This window comes from Gavialis gangeticus, unplaced genomic scaffold (genome assembly GCF_001723915.1).
Source record: "Gavialis gangeticus isolate Ggan-Ray unplaced genomic scaffold, GavGan_comp1, whole genome shotgun sequence".
Classification (NCBI taxonomy): domain Eukaryota; kingdom Metazoa; phylum Chordata; order Crocodylia; family Gavialidae; genus Gavialis; species Gavialis gangeticus.
Genome location: NW_017729032.1, coordinates 21407681 through 21424888, shown reverse-complemented (window position 1 = coordinate 21424888; position 17208 = coordinate 21407681). Strand labels below are relative to the sequence as shown.

Genomic DNA, 17208 nt, shown 5'->3' with positions numbered 1-17208 from the left:
GGAGAGATACCTGAGGAGTCAGATGTCAGGCAGGTTATACTGTGTTATAAATCCAATGTCTGTATTTAGTCCATGATTTTTAGTGTCCAGGAGGTTGATGAAGTGGAGTTCATAGGCTCATCTCTGGGAAGTGTTTTGTAAGTTTCCTTTGAGGATCAAGACTGAGACAACCTACACCTCTGAATACTATTACACACCTAAACTCCCAGTGATTGATATGGCCCTTAGTCTTTCAGGGCAGATTACCTGCTGAGACCCTGGAGATAAAGGCTGATTTTACTTGTATTCATATGAGCAACTAGTCAGACATAAACAAAGACAACATTTGGCCTTTGGCTTGTAATATGCATATTCATGTCAGTGTGCAGAAAGGAAGGAGGGATTTCTCCCAAAGCTAATTTCAAAATGGCAATTTAAACACCTCTTGTCTTCCTTCTCTAATTATTGTCTGAATGAAATAGGGTAAATGTTTGGGTTTTTTTAATTAACTTGATCTAGTAAAGAGTTTTATATAATCTGAATAGAGCTGGACCTGTGGGAATCAGCTGAGTCTGGCTAGACTATCCACAGCTCCCTCTGTGCTAGCTTTTAGAAGGGTTTATATGTTTTTTACCAAGTCCTCACTTTTCTTTTCCCTTGTTAATACACTGTTCTCCCAAAGATCAATAACAATCACAGTACTTTAGGGAAGCACTGAGCAGGAGGACTGTTTCAGAATCAATCTTTCTACAGCACGTCTGACCCATGGTACCTGATCCAGACTGTGATGAATTTCAGTGAATGACGCTCTCTCTCTCGGGGTCCATAACTTTGTATTTGTCCCCATATCCTTCATTTTTAGAGTGGTGTTTGCTAGCCCTTTTCAATATCCTCCACTAGTTCAATTCCAGTCTGATGCTATAATGAAGTGATAGTTGTGAAGGGTGCAGATTGGATGATATGTCCTCTACTATGTAACAGGTAGGGAGGAGGCCAGCAGCAGTTCAAATTTCCTCAAAGCACAGGTACACTGAATTTAGAATTTCCTCCCAAAGGCCCACCGCCTGCAGCAGGCTAGAAGAGAACTCCTCCAGGTACGGCATTTCATTTCCAAGTGTTCATGCTGCCCTTGGCCACTCTGTTGATGCTGAATATTACGGATGCCTTGCTGGCAGGTAAAGAGTTTTGCACTATAACTGAGTAGACAATTTAATCTCATTTCACATAGCCTGCCCCCCCACCGCTCCCTTTTGGTAACTAAGGCAATGAAATAGATTTAAGACCAATAAGTTGGAAGTAGAAAAGAAAACACCCCACACATTTCCCTGGCAAGATCTGGAGCAAAGGAGACAACTTTTTTTCCATTCTTTTCCAGGGGTCTACTGGACTCAGTCATGACCAGGCTCCTGGATCTCCTGGTCCTGTCAGTTCTGTATTAATGACAATATAGGTCTGACTTGGTTATTATAATGGACCTCAGGGAAGATTACTAAGCTCCCGTGGAAGGGACTCGGCTGTTCTGGACAGCAATTGCAGGTTGGTATTGACACTTATTACACATAAAACTACCCATGTATGTAATCACATAGATTCCAAGTGCTGCAAGTAAAAAAATAATTGTCCCACTACAGCTGACACTCTGGCAATCCCAAATGCCTGCATGCATTTCTTGATGTGCCTGCAGCTTCATGAGATATTCAGCTAGGCACTCTATGAATTATAGCCCAGTTAACATTACCCCCCGGTGATACAGTGTGTAGAGCCAGCCACAGATATGGACTAAAACAATCATGGTCAACTGCATGAACTGAATCATGGAATTAGCTTATAGTGCATCAAGAAGTTCCATTAGGCTAAGCTTAGTAAATAATTACACAGATCCTTTGAAGAAAAGATGTCCTTACCATGCCTCCTGCCCCGTCAGATGGAAAGAATGCTAGCTAGTCTGATTAGTCACAAACTTTGCTTACCCCACATCCACAGCTTGTTTCAGCAGATATTATTTTAACAATCACCAGCTTCTCTGAAACATTTTAAGTTATAAGCAGAGACAATTCCATGTGCACTCGTCGAAGAGTACTTACACAATTCCATCTACAAATGGTGTTTAAACAATCTAGCTACCAGATAGCCAGTGAGCTCCAAAACTCAGTGAGCATTAAAAGAAATATAGGACTGTGCTATATTAATAGTCACCGCAAGGTTTTCACTATGCTGATGACTGCACAGACTTATCAGGTTCCCCCCAATGTGCATTTAACAGGCAGGGTTGCCTTTGGAAAAGCAAAATCACTTTTGCACATCTGTTTTTCCAATTTTGCCAAAGAGCTTTCATTTTTCTTTCCTCTAATAATTTGACCTATATGGTTTCCGGCAGAGGACTGTGTTAAGCAGAGCACTAGTTCGCTGGATTCATTCCAGTGAAAGATGAGGTCAGAACAACAAAGGAAAAAAAACAGCTTAGATGGCTACTAAGCAATGGGAACAAACAGGTCAGAGATGGGTTTTTTCTAATCAAATGGGATCTGATTCCCAGTTGTAATAGTTCTGCAGGAACTGAATACCATAGAAGCTCTATTTCCTGCAACCAGAATATAACAGGCATCTCTAACAGGATTATAATACACATAGTACAGATGTAAAGAATACACCAAAATAATCAAGCATGTATCCAGCTATCAGGAAGTTTGGTGTACAGGCCCTAAAAATGTTCACATGTTGTGTCATTTACAAAAGCAATTTGATCAGGATTGTGAGAAGATGGATTTCCCATACCTCCACCTGCATTTCATTTTTTCCCTCTGTCATCGAATTCCTATCAGTCTGTCCAAGGTTCACTCTTGAAGGGGGCTTTTTTTCCACCCCCCATGAATTTTTCCAACCTGTCCTCTCTCTCTCCTCCTTCCCCAATATTGTGCTAAATTGTCTTAATGGCACTTCACTGAGTGGAACAGTATGTTGGCAACAGCTGATGCTCTTGCTCAAAAGAGCATCTCTCTTTCCCTTCACTTCCCTTTTTTCTTAAGCCAACAAGTCCATCTTGCAATTCACCCAGGAGTCAGTCCAATATCATTCTGTTAGGTAACAATGAAGTGTGAAATTTTCAGATTTTCCGTTTTCTCATTCAGGGAAGAAAGGAACCCAACAATCACCAGCTGATCCATACACTCAAAAACCTGTAACTGAACTATGGGAGAGAAGGGACAAATGAATGAAAAGAAAGAAAAGGAGTTTACTTCTGCCTAGTTGTCATACATCCATAAGAAAAGGATGTCTCCAGAGTTTGCTTATCACAGTAATTTTACTTGGAGAAAGGAAACAGCTGCTTGTAGAAGCATTCCAAGGATCCAATCCTGCCAGATGCTGAGCACTTCCCAACGCGGTTCATTACCCTTAGCTCCCATTTTGTTTGGTAACGGCTGAAAGGAGGTGCTCCTTGTCATGCCTGTTGGCAACTTTCTTTTACTATTATGTGGCCTGTTGGCAACTACTAGGAATGAAAGAACTGGTCATGCAAAGTAAGCCTTTCACAAAGCTTGAAAAACCAAATGATTAAACTTTCTTCCACTGCTGTTTCATGTTGGAAGCCAAAGTAGCAAAATAACATAATAATTCTTATGATATTTCAAGCAGGATCAGGAGCTACCAGGGGGTCACAAATTTGTGGCAGGGTGAGTGAGTGGCCAGACAGTGCCGCACCTAGACTCCTGGCAGCCACAGACAAACTTTTAGTACCGGGCCCCGCTTTGCCAGAGATAATGATTTTTTGTTGCAAAAAAACAAAACAAAAAATCATTCATCTTCGGGCCCCCTTTCTGTCTGGGACCCAGGCGACCCCCCCAGTTTGCCCATGTCTGTGTCCAGCTCTGGGGCCCTATTGAGGGCAGCCTTTGGCAGCAGAGAGAGCAGCAGTGGGTGTGCTGACAATGCTGCACACAGTGCTGCCACCTGCCCTGCCACTGATCCAGCCCACAAGGACCTCCTTGGTCCAGAACTGGCCCAGAGTGAGTTTGACACCCTTGAACTAGATGAACTTAGGAAAGACCAGAAATCTCATGAAAGCACACCCCCCTACACTTGGAATAGTCACTCACTTCCTAGCCATAAGGACCTGTGTTTTTCTCTCATATACACATACCTACACCCCACCCCCCACCCCCGCCTTGTTGCTAAAAATGCATTTCTTCTTCTAAGCACTGATCTTGTTTTGTTCTTTCCTTTCTGCACGGCTATCCCATATTCTTTGTTGGACCTGACTATCTTAGCTTGGAACATGATGATTTGCTTTATGTTTGGAAGCCACAGGGGCTATGCAAAATGCTTCCAAATCTATTTTTAATAATCATTGCTATCCTGAAGTCCAGACTGTGGGATGTCTAATGCACCCACACAGGGAAAAGCAGTCTCCAGAGAGCTGCTACTTCCCTTTCCACACAAGTGGGCAGAAAACAGGCAGGTGTGAAGCAGGGTTTGTGTGGGAGCCCCCACAATGTTCCGGCCAGCTCGACTGTACCAGCACACAAGAGGAAGGGAATTGTATAGGGCTGATGCAGATTATTTCCTCTTTAGAGCAGAAATGGAGCAAGGAAAGATTATCCTGTGGCACAAGCTAGCTGCTAATCTACTTCCAGAGCAGCATGGTAATGCCACAGCCCTCCCTCAGGATTCCTACAAAGCTATGGGTGAGCCTAGTTTTGTAGACTGAAGAGACCTTGATAGTCGTCCAGACTCTTGCCCCATAGAGCTTCCCTAAGATCCTGTCAGTTGCATGGAAGAATCTTTATCAATGAAAATAACTGCTACTGTCCACCACCACCCTTAACCAGCTAGCAATAATATAGCTTGTGTTTAGTCACTGCGTTAAGAAACCCAGATTCCCAGTATTAGATTTACAGTACAGACATGCACATGCTAAAATGAATGTTCTTTACTTCTATTTATGGACAACCTTGTGTTTTATCCTCCAGTGCTGGTGTTATTCCAGGCTGTAAGTTCAGTTTTCATATGAGAAATCCACTATTTCAGAAAAAGGAGATTGGGTTTGCAGTAATATTCAAATCTCATGCTTCAGTTAAAGGTAAGCTAGACATTTCCCCGCCTCCCCTTGCCATGTTATACACATGGTCAGGTGAACTGGGTGAAATAGGTAAAAAGACTGTCCCGAGCTGTTCATTTCTGGATGTGGGAGACAAGTATTATGTTCTAGTTTAAGAAAATACATGCTTTATGGATACAGTCAGAACAAGCCCTTGCCCCTCTTGTCTATGGGACAAGATGCTCCACCTCATGGTCAGATATAATCATTTTTAAAAGATCACTAGTCTCCCACTTCTCTTAATCAGAGAAGAGTCTTTCTTTGGTTCCAGCTAAGCAGAACTTTGGAAAGCACAGGAAACAAATGTGGTTCTTGTGTAATACTTAAGGATTAACCCTGATCACCTTCTTTTATGTGATTCTTTCATCATTCAGGCTTTATGGCTAGGGACAGACATTACACAAATTGTTTTAAACCTGTAACAGACCAGATATTCAGTGCACATAAACCAGTTTGAAAACAGCTGAAACCCGTTTGAGGTAAAGCTGGTTGAATGTAGTATCAGACTTAACTGATTTGGGTCAACCCGGTTTATGCAATGTTCCCTCCCTGGTTAAGTTAAACCAGACTTCCCCAGCACCCTGGCATGCTTTCTGGGTGGGGCTCTGTGCTCCACAGCAGGGCTGGCCCCTCCCCTCTGCTCCCTGGCTGGAGCTCTGGCAGAGACTACAGGTGTCTACTTGGCTTTCCCCTGTTCCCCCCACCTTCCCTCCCCTCCCCTCACCTCTCCCCTCTGCCTTGCACAGAAACCTCCCAGCATTAGCTAGCAGGCCACATGCTGGCTATAGTACATGCTGTAAGAGAAAGGCAGAACCAACAGGTAGCTGGTAATGTCCCTCTCTTTTCTTAATGGGCTGATGAACACTGAGTTAGGGGTGATAAACACCATGTTATCAGCTTCCTGCTGGGGTGATCATGAGGAGGGGAGCCTTTCCCTAATCAGAGCATCCTGGTCACACCCCCCTCAGCTCAGCACTGAGGAAGGGAGGGGGGGCTGCTCTAGCACGCCCAAGCTTCTAGCCTGAGCCAATGCAGGCATGTGCCTGAATTTTTCTGGTCCAGAGGGGATGTCTGTGTGGTTACAAACTCACTCAGCCTAAGCACGTTAGACTAACCTACAAAAATTGAATCAATTCAGGCTCAGCCTTTTTTAATGTCTATTGCTAGCCTATGAGAGAAATTCCTAGCCTATGACAGATTTGCTCTCTATTGCCTAGAACTGCCCCGGAAGCTTTAGTGCCATACGCTGATGAAAATTATGGGGCTTGCACCTAAAACAACCATTCCTCTTTAGGATAGCTTTGGTTTGAAGGTCAGAGGGAAAACCATTGTTTTAGGAGCACAGGTGCCACAGGTTAAATGGAAAAAGAAAGTGTCCTTTCCTGAGGTGCCCCACACTGAGCTGCAGCTCATGTCTCACTATCTTCTCCCATGGTGACAGCCTACAACCTGCAAAGCCTCCTCTCCTTCTCAGGGGCAATGAAGCAGGATTCTCAATGTGCCCATGGAGGCCAGCCCGGGCTATCCAAGTTGAGTGTACTCAGTCAGCATTTCTGAGAACAAGCCCTTGCCCCTCCGATACGCAACATTTGAGCCAGTTCTATCTTCCTACCTGCACATTGTACTTCACTGCAGACAATGCCTCTGGCCTTTCCTACTCTTGAGCCATCCCTGAAATCTGCTTCTCTTTCCTCTCCCTCTCTTGGCAGCATGACCTCCCCACCAGCACTGTGCCTGCATGCCCTTTCTCTGCTCCTCAGGGGGCCAGATAACCAGTATCTTCAGCTGGTTCCACTGAAGCTGATGACATGGGCCTCCTGGACTGAGCATATAGCATGCCATGCTCTCACTCCCATCTCAGCAGACCACATCCAACAATGGCTGAGAAACAGATTGCTTTGCACTAGGTCCTGCAGAACTCTGGACTAAGAAAGCCTCCATCGCTTTATGGCCTAAGGGTCCTGTAATAAACTACTTAGAGATTGCAGATGTTTGTCTTCTAGCTCAGAGGTGCTGAAGAACCCAAGGGGGAAAAGATTCCGGGCTGTGTCTCAGCCCAGCTGAGTGAAGCTGTCTGCGACAGTCTATTTGCTGCTCCCTGATGAAGATTTATGGTACATGCAGTACATCCAGCCTCCCAGAGACCCTCTGTGGCCTTCCAAGGGAGTCGCTTTAACTTGGCTACACACTCTCTGAAATTAGTGGTAGGATGAAAAGCTAGATAGCAGTCCCTGAAGTCTGAAGGGGGGGGGGGGGCGGGGGTAACTACAAGATAGAACAAGATTACTCAGATGGCAAGCTCTCAGCTGCCAGCCACCCTCTCTTAGGCCCCACTTGAAGTTGTGAACAAGGTCTTGAGCTCTGACTGTGCTTTAGTCTGTTTCTCTTGAACCTCTGAGCTTGTCAAACTCATAGTAACGCAGGAAGTGAACTGCTGAGTTCTACCTATGAGCTGGACTCTTCACTTATGCTTCACATACATTCAGTCCCATCTCCTAGCCCTCGGCTTGAACTGCTAGAGGACACAAGTTTTGGGAAATCCTTGTAGGATTTCCCACCTTCAGATCACAATAGTTCCAGTGACAGGCATGGGTTAAATTTAAAGCTATATTCAGGAAAGCTGTCACACCTGCAACAGGGAGATGCAAGCTCTTGTTGCAAAGAAAAATTCCTAAGCAAATGTAACTCAGAAGATAACTAAATACAATCTCCTGATATCCAGCTGTGTCTATCTCTCTGCTCTGCATATTCAAAAACAAGACAGGAAAAAGCAAGAAATTATGCATGAATGCAGCAGACCACACTCAGTAGCTGCTCCTTTTTTTTTTTTTTTAATCTAAGCAATCGCTTTGTAATTACCTGACAGGATGCAGAGAAGAAAAAGAAATAGGAAAATATGCTCGACATGGACTTACCCAACTGATCCAGACTGAACAGAATTGGAGTACCTTCAGAAACCTCATTGCCTGGAGGGAGAAGAATAAATGCCCGGAAAAATCAACTGGATTCATAGGTGCATACAGTTTGAGTATTAAACCTACTTTCAGTACCACTGCAGAGGGGAGCTTGTCCCACGTTCCTCCCAGGCATGGTTTATTTTAGCATGTCTATTTGGAAAATTAGCAATTGGCAGAGAAACTTTTGGTCAATTCAGCAATGAAACCAGTGCATTTTCTTGCTGCAGAGGGAAACCTCATCATCCTTCCAGCCCCCAGAAACTTTCCATTGGCACAGTCCCAGAGGGCTGCACTGCACCATCCTCATCCTTCATGGGATTCCCAGTCTGCACACACACAACTCTGACCTCTTTTTCTGCTGCGGTCCCCGGACTTTTCAGAAAAACTGTGTCTCCCATCTCCTCTTTTGCTTGTTCTGCACCCAAACTTCGGCCAAAAGCATCGTTAGCCGGAACAGAGATGAGCACACTGAGCCCGCACCCACCTGACAGCGCAAATACCTCCCTATGCTAAGAGGAGCCCCTCATTGCCACCCAGTCTGCCTCCCCACTGGTCGCTAGGCAACTGCAGCAGGCATGCTCTGCAAATGCATTCAGCATCAGCTCTCCCACTCTTAGGAGGGTATTTTGGGGTTTCTGTTTTGCTTTGTATTATTCAAAAGCTAGGGAATGGCCAGATCCTCCCACAAGAGATTAAATAACCCAAAAAGACTCCTAGTCCTTCACTTGACTGCATCTGATCTGCCTGATATTGAAACCTTGTCTGTCAAACAGGCAGAATGTAGCCAGGGCTGATTTCAGCCACTGGCCAGAAGGGAAAATATTACTGCCCGGCTCTCCCCCTCCTGAAGAGCAGACGGAGAAAGACTTTCAGCTGCCTGACACTGGTGCTCCTTTAACTCGGTGAATATTCACAGGTGATACAATCAGTGTTACTCCTCTACTAGTCTCTAGGCAAGCCTTGAAATCCATGCACCTTCTGTTATCATGGGATTGTGTCACCTCATGCCCATGAATGAAACAATCTTCACAACTTCCACTGGGAGGCAGGATGATGTTAGGAAGCCCATTTACAACTGGGGAGACTGAGGCACAGAAGAGTGTAGAGACTTGCCTAGAGGCATGTGGCAAGTTGAAGGCAGAGGTGGGAAATTAATGCAAATCTCTTGTATCCCAAGGCAACACCTTACCCACAATCCCCTTGTCCCTATCCTGACCCCAGCTGAAATCAGGACTCTGCTCTGATGCCTGCAGAAACTCCACCAGGTTCAAGGTGTAGGCACTAGTCACAGGGGGGTGGAGGAGCTGTTGAGTCATTGTGAATTGTAAAACTGGTGCACATTTTTTATTTTATAAAAAATAAATCAATCGTGAACTTTTCAACATCTTCAAGACTCCACAAATGCAGCAGCATTTCTGGGGATACAAAGTTTGTGATTTTTCCCTATCAGATGTAATGCAGTTACCTACCTGCAGAGCAAAAATATGGAGACACATGCACCCATGTGCATACAAACAGATACATGTCTCTAACCATTCTGCACATTTGATTGTCCCCATCTTCCCTGGCTTTCCAGGTTACTTTGCTTCTTAAATTGCAAACTCTGGAGGAACAGGACCCTGTCATCTGTACAGACCCAAGTATGCCAAGGGCATAATCCCAACAGGAGGTCTGGGCACTGCCAAAATATAAATATGAAACAATAACACAGACCTACACATGTGGTCAGTGTCCAAATAAATTTAGGTTAATGCAGTGAAAAAGAAAGCTATGGTGGTGTCAGAGCAAGGTCATTTGGCCTAGAGAGTTGTATGCAGATGAGCATAATGTTAGCCACATCACTGTATTGTGTGTGGTTGGCTGAGGTGTGGCAGGGCAGCTTTTTATTCTGGGGAGCAGTGATGCACAGGACAGCACTTGTTGCTGCCCCAGTTGGCTGTCCCTCCCAGTTACACTTGGGTGCTGAGCACAGACATCGGCATGCTGTAACTGTGCTGACCATATTAGCTGCTAAGCTGAGGAGGCCCTTTCACCTTCATGAGAGACAGACCACATACAATTTTTTCCTTCTAGATTTTCAAGATGGATAGGAAGCAGATGCTCCAGGAACACTTTAGTCCTATCTTAGCTTATCTAGTCATGTGCTACTCCCCTTCAGACAAACGAGCAAATGATTTGGGCTGTACATTTGGCTTCTTCCCCCCCTAAACTCCTGAACTGCATGAGGAAAATCCATGACATTTTTGTGCAAATATGTTAGATCCACAATCTAGCTCATTCAGGTGGAGCATGAGCAGAGGACCCTATACTGCCCTTGAACAGCCCATCCCAACTATGAAACAATGAGTTTAGGATTTGGGTGGAAACAATTTAGGTGAAGCACTGCCTAATCTTGATAAGCAGGGAAAAAATAGCCTTAGCTTCAGCATAACAACACAGTAATGCCTCACATCTAGATGCTACTGAATAGTTTAAGAGTAACTTTCCTGCTAGAATGGCACTTGGGTGATTCTTATCAGGATGGACTGAACAAACAGCCAGTTGGGTCAGGTACACAAAACTAGGCAGCTTGAACTACAGGGCCAACTCTAACAACTTAAAATAATTTGTGGGACGAGAGTCTGTACCATATCCTGGCCTGTTCCCTTTCCCTGTAATAGGTGCCAAGGCTAGCCAGCGCTAGCAATACAGAGAAATCAATGGAGCTGGGTGGAATATTTTTACCAAAGCAAAACATTTCAGAAACTGCCATCTGGAAGGTAATTTAGATCCAGGGTGCAGAGTGAAAGAGACAGACAGGCTGCCTCTGGTGTGGAGTGTGTTGTGTCATGACCTGGGATGTGGGAATTGGAGGTTCAGGTTGCTGCTTTACATGATTTGGAGTGACCTAGAATGGAGCAATGTGGAAAAAAAGCACATTTCTAAACCATTGGTGTTGCCATGACCCAGAAGGGCTGTACCCTGGGGTCTAGGAATAACCCCCTTTCCTGTTTCCCACTGCAACACCTTGGAGAGCTTTTATGAGACTAACCAGCAGCTCTGGGGTAGCAGCACAACTAAGAACTTGGGTGTGGGGAGCTCCAGTAGAGGAGAGCTCCCACAGCCTTAGTTTGGGTGGACTGATCACACCCTGGGAAAGTTGAGGGGCTCTGGATAGAACAAGTAGAAAGGACTGCCTCCTCTGCCCCTCACTCCCCTTCCAGGAGTTACTCTGTCCAAAGTCCTCACCCAAGCATGTCACTGAATAAAGATGTGTCCACTTGGGCACTTCCAGCCCTCTAGTGACCCACTGCTTCTTGCAAAGCTCTTTTTTTTTTTTTAGGAGAGGATCATGGTGATCAAATCCAACAGGCAGAGCCCCAGAGGAATGAATCCCTGAAAGGATGATCATTTGTAATTAGTCCCCCTAAGTAATGAAGACAAGCCTAAAAAAGAATCTAACATACGAGCTCTGTCTGTCAGCAAAGAGCCAGGCACTAAGGTGGCTCACTCCGTATTCCCCCATCCTTACATCAAGGGGCGCCTCACTCCAAAAGTTGCCCTGATGAAGCCAGTGAGATTACTCAGAGGATAAGGAGCTCCTGTCTGTGAGTGAGTGTGGCAGAAGCTGGGGTTACCCTGAGTGTTCACTCTGTTGACTGAAAGCCGCACGGTTACTGTACCTCCTTTTGCACTGGCAAAGGGAAGAGTCCCATCATGAGCCAGCCAGTTGATTCCATCCAGTTTCCAGTTTTCATGAAGGTCCATATTTCGCACACAGCATCAAAGAGCTACCAGCAAGCTTCCCACAGTTCTTTCTGAGGAATAACAAAAACAGATTTGGAACTGTAATTGCCAAGCTTCAAAACCTGCATGCAGATATCCACTGAAGGAGAGTGTCAAGCTGTGTTCAGTCTGTATGGGGTTGTCTGGGGGGGAGAAAGTAGGAGGGGACAGGGTTTTGAGAGAAAGCTTAGCTGCTGGTTTTAACCTTAAAGATTATCAAGATGGTAGGAATTTGGTGGGTGCTTGAACAAGTGGGCCTTCATATCAATGAGAGGGAAGCTGCTGGAAGGATTATTGGATGGGCTTTTTGAGCTGATGTTGCAGACAATTCTTTTTGGGCAGTGAATCAAATTCTAAACATTTTAGTATAATTCCTTTTTTTAAGTATTGACCATGTGCATAGAAAATTTGAGTAGCAAAACTCCAAAATAAAATAATCACAGTAACACAGTACTTAAATATAGACAGTCAAAAAGCCTGAGCCCGAATCAATTCAATCTTCATAGGTTGGTCTAAGCTGCAAAGGTTGAACTGATAAGCAAGTGACCAGACATTAACTTTGGATTCCAGAAATGAAGCAACACGCCTACAGTGGCTCAGGCCAAAAGCCAGGGGGGAGGGGGCACTAGAGCATGCCTTCCTGCTCAGCTGGAGCAGACAGCTTGGGCCACAGCTAGCCTGCCCACCCTGGAAGTGGGGAGGAGGGGGAGGTGCAAAGCATCCTGGGAACCTGGGGGACTACTAAGTTAACTTGAATCATATGACTCTTTGGCTTCTATTGTAACTAGTCAATATAAAGGTTTGTGAAATTTGCTGCTGATTTCAAACTAATGGTTGTGACCTTTGTCTCAGGCAGTGAAATCCTATGCTATTATATCCATAGGTTCTGAATTCACTCTTTCCAGACCAGGACCAGAAACCACGTTCCTTTAATACAGAGATGTACTGATGCTATTTAGGGGTCCCTAGATATGGTGCAATGATGTGTTTTTGAGCTAAAGTTAATAACCCAAGTGATTTACTATCTGCTCTGGTATTATGCTGTTATTTTAATGGCTCTGAGTTTGAAATATTTATTGTCCATTGACCTATATTGATTACCCATAAACTTACTTTATGCAAGATAATTAATAGCACATGGAGGCACAGACTTATATTTTCCTTATTATACCAGGGTAGAAAGGAGTGAACATGTTATTTCTAGTTTTTCCTTACAGCTAGTTGCTACGATATCCAGATATAGCTAGAAGCACTGAGACATTATAGAGCTATAATAAAGAAAAAGTCTCTCAGAAAATTACAAAGTCAGTGAGGCAGAGAGGAGCTGAAGATACAAAGGAATTTTGTTCTAAACAGCAGGACCCATAGAGAAAAGCAGTCTTTTGTTTTAGGAAGATTGCAGACTGAGCGGAGAGAGAAGCCCCTGCCAGATGAGTGGAGAAGGAAGGGAGCAGAGACAACAGATTGAGAAAGTGAGAGTGCATGCATGTGTGCAGAGAAAGTGCAAGACTTTGACTGAGGCAGGTCCTGACAAAAAGTCTTTGAACTAGATCCTGTGCTGATGCAGTCCTTTGGAGTTATACTAGTTTTAAAGCTGTTACTTTGATACAGCCCTAGGGGAAAGGAAGATTATGGACCACAGTTACCACATAACATTACCATAACATTACCATAGCAGAACAATACCTATTCAGTACTTAGATGTCAGGACAACACCACTGGATCCTAAGTATTAGATACTGCAGGCATCTACATGTGCATTCTACTGCAGTTGACTAATTAGCTCTCCAGTAAAGTGTCACCATCTACACGTGCAGTGCTATTGGGCTGCAGTAAATTAACTAACTCCACTGCAGTATAGTACTGCCCAACACAAGTACTATCCTATGGCAGAGTTATTTAACGTGCCACAATGTACGTGTAGATGGTAACGGGCTGGCTGGGGGAAATGAGGGTGCTACAGTGCAGGGGGCTGTCTGCTGGCTACCCCCACATTAGAGTACCCTCATGCCCTAGCCAGCCCCTCCACAGCATGTTGAGAAGGGGTGGAGCAGCCCTGGGTTGTCAGGCTGACTCCCTGGGCTCCCTGCCAGCTGAGGTTGCTCTGACCCAGCTCAGCGTGTTGCAGTCCTGGGTGCATGTGTAAACACTGCACCCAGGAGCAAAACACTCTGGCACAAACTGCACTGGAGTTTATTCAGGTGCATAACTAGCACATGTAGATGCACCCACTAAGTATTCTGGTATCTCTGCAGCAAAGCAGAGAGTAAATATAGAATCCTGTTGAATAGAGCTGAGCAATACTTTTTTTGGTGAAAAGCATATTCAATGACAAATGCAGTTCAGGGTCCACCAAAACTATTCACAAATTTGGGTTGAATTTTCTAAATAGTTTTGACTGAACAGAGGAAAAATTCTCAGAAATGCTTAAATGATTTATGCTGAGTATTTCAACGTGATAACTTTCAACTTTGTTTCAAAATGACATTTTTGTTTTGAAAGTGACCCAGTATTTTTAAGATTTTAAAAAGGAGTTTAACTAACCCCACAATTAAATTTTTCATTCAGTACCATGAAAAAAATTCTCTTTACAGTTAACTAAAAGCAAAAATGGATTCCAAGTGTTTGGTTTGGACAGCAGACTGAAAAATCCATTATTTGCACAGCTCTAGAAAATGCAAGCATATTACTGACAGTTTGTTCATTCCCACTGATAAGAGAAGGGCTTGCCTACAAGCACAGTGAAAGCATCAAAGTAAGAGAATAAAAGGGGGAATCAACACAATGTAGAAAAGCTATTTTATCTCTTACATCCACCATCTCTTCTGAAAAGACCAATGTCTTTAACTGCCAAATCTCAGCTCTGGGCCTGCTGTTGGCCTCTACTCAGAATCATCTAGACATGATTCACAAACTCACATCAAGTAGAATATTAACTCTAACTGCAAACTCTCTGGCTCCACTGAAGCATGAACTCCATGCCAGCATTAGAGGAAAAAAAGAGTAAAAATGTATTAAGGCTAATCATATCAGGCATTGAGAAACTATTAATAGTGTCATAAATCACAAGTATTGCTTTAGCTTTTACTTATCTACCCCTGCATAGGAGGGAGCAGCTGAACTTTTATGACTTGAAGGAACAAGGGTGTTGAAGAGAGCTGTTGCATTGAACCACAGCGAAGTTTCTGGGAATGGTTCTTTATTCTGGCTGCATCCAATTAATGGTATCAATACAGTATTTAGAAACCATAAATAATATGTGGCTTGTAAATACAACATAAGCACAAGCATTAAATAGATAACAGGCTGTAACTATACAGGGCTAGCTCCTCAGTGACTGTAAAACTCACCACAGAGCTGCACTAAACTACTCCAATTTAGGACCTGCCCCATATAGCTGTCTTGTGACTTTTGGCCATAACCTCATGCGTGCAGCAGTGTGGAGCTCAAGGGTGTACAATGCGTCTATGGTGGGGGAATGAAAGTGAAACAGACACTGTGGCAGTGCAGACCAAGAGTGCTTTGGTTAATATTAGAAAGGCATGTATGCCTTAGGGAACAGGACTCTCCCATCTGCCTGAGCTGGTAACATTGGGTACAACCTCCAGTCAGTAGCTCCAGCTTTTCAGTGAATGTATATCCCAGATCCTGGGTTCTTACGTGGCAGAGCTTGGATCATATCTCCAAGATCTGATACTAGATCAGAGGGAATCTATACCTGATAGAGTGGATTCTTCTTTCACTTCCACTCAGGGAGCCCAGTAGAGTCACAGAGGTGTAAATGAGGTAAAAAATCAAGGCCCATTGGCCTAAAGTTTGAACAAACGTTGTTAAAAAAAAAATCTTGTCTGCCAATACAGCATTGAAGAGGTGTCCCTGTTTCCCTACTAATGAAAACTGCTGTACTTCCAAGGCAAGAATCCCCTTTCTCCTTAAGGGCCAGCCTGGAGAAAGCTAGAAGCCTGTTCTCTCTTCTAGACCTTACAGAAGAAAATGTATTTCATGTGCTCTGAAACAGGACTGATTTATGAGAGCATGTTAGGGCAATTAAGAATTCTAAACTATTGGCTAAACATTAGATCTTTAATGCCTACCAGATACCCTAAGAAGTGTATTTTAGAAGCCTCTATTTTTCCAACTAAACCCTTGTTTGGATGGTTAAATAACATCTATATTCTCCTCCAGACAAAGGGCTTGGGAAATGTACTGAGAATCACTGAGCCAGTACTTCCCTTATATTTAAAGCAAGACATAAATTTAAGAATTAAAGCTGCCAGAATACAAACAGATACACAGGCAGTGAGACCTTCTCAAACTTCCCCTTTCTGAGATTAATAAAGCATTCCTTTGGCCTAGAAACTTATTTAGCTGCAGTAGAAAGCTACAAACAATGAGAGACCATTACTAGATTGGGATTCATTCTAATGAGATCTGCAGTTGTCATGGGCAGGTGATGTTGGACACCACATTTGGACAGAATATGCTCTTGTGGGAAGAATGAGAAAAATGACTTAAAACCCTATTTGTGGTCTTATTTTTTTTGAAGAAAATAGGAGGAAATGGATTTCTGTTAGTGGAAAATTATTAACACTGGGCTCCTGAAGAAAAAACTATTTGGCTTCTCTCTAACAACTTGGAGACTGTCCTATACTCCCTAGGAGTATTTGCATTACTTGCACCAAGAACAAAGGCCAAAATCAAATACAATCTGGCTATTTTACTGTATTGTCCACGGCTTCATTTTATCCATTTTTTGTATAATTATGTACTATATTCTGTTTTAATTTTGTGTAAATTGAGAATGAATAATCTTATTGTATGCTTTTATAAATGGTATTATATTTAAATTGTATTTTTCATTTAATTGTGTTGTTTTAGCAAAAGTTGTATATAAACTGCTAGTCCTACTAGAAAATCTTTTCCTTCAGCTTTCACCAACCAGCCAGTGAAGACCTATTTTCCCACACCACTGCCCTCAACCAGCTGGGGAGTCCCGAGTCCTCCAGAGGAACCCTACTTCACTGCCCAGTTATGGGAGACTGCCAGTAGCCCCTTCTTTTTCAGGAAGAGTCCCTGGGCAACTGGAGGATTAGGTATATGACACAACAGACAATTCAAATGAAACTTGAGCGATTGAGATGGGATGCAATTTTCATTCAGGCTTCATTAAAACTAATATGTCTGTCACGGAGTGGGGCCTGTGAGCGGCCGTGATCCCGCTAGCGCCCCCTTTCCGTGGCAATTAGGAGATCTAGCACCCTCGGATTCTCGCCCGCCACGTCTTTGTTCTTATTTAAGGTAATATGGGAGGCTGCCTATGATCTCCTGCTATTTAAGGGTGACTTGGTGCACCCCCAGCCTTATGGGCTATGCGTGCCTCCTACCTCCCCTTTAGCACGCCCCAAGCCTCGC

At 43.9% G+C, this 17208-nt stretch overlaps 1 protein-coding gene across 5 annotated transcripts in view; it reads right to left on the bottom strand.

Moving 5' to 3' along the window:
• AMOTL1 (angiomotin like 1) overlaps window positions 1-17208 on the bottom strand; it is a 194605-nt gene that overhangs the window by 160718 nt on the left and 16679 nt on the right. For 4 of the 5 annotated variants that reach the window (XM_019524506.1, XM_019524510.1, XM_019524507.1 and 1 more), the window contains exons 2-3: window positions 11694-11828; window positions 7990-8040 (exon numbers count right to left, since the gene is read on the bottom strand). In XM_019524506.1, coding sequence (XP_019380051.1) covers window positions 7990-8040; window positions 11694-11778 — 136 coding nt within the window. In that variant the 5' untranslated portion in view covers window positions 11779-11828. Of the gene's footprint in view, window positions 1-7989; window positions 8041-8378; window positions 8412-11693; window positions 11829-17208 lie in introns of those variants that run through there. The other variant, XM_019524509.1, reaches the window with a different exon arrangement.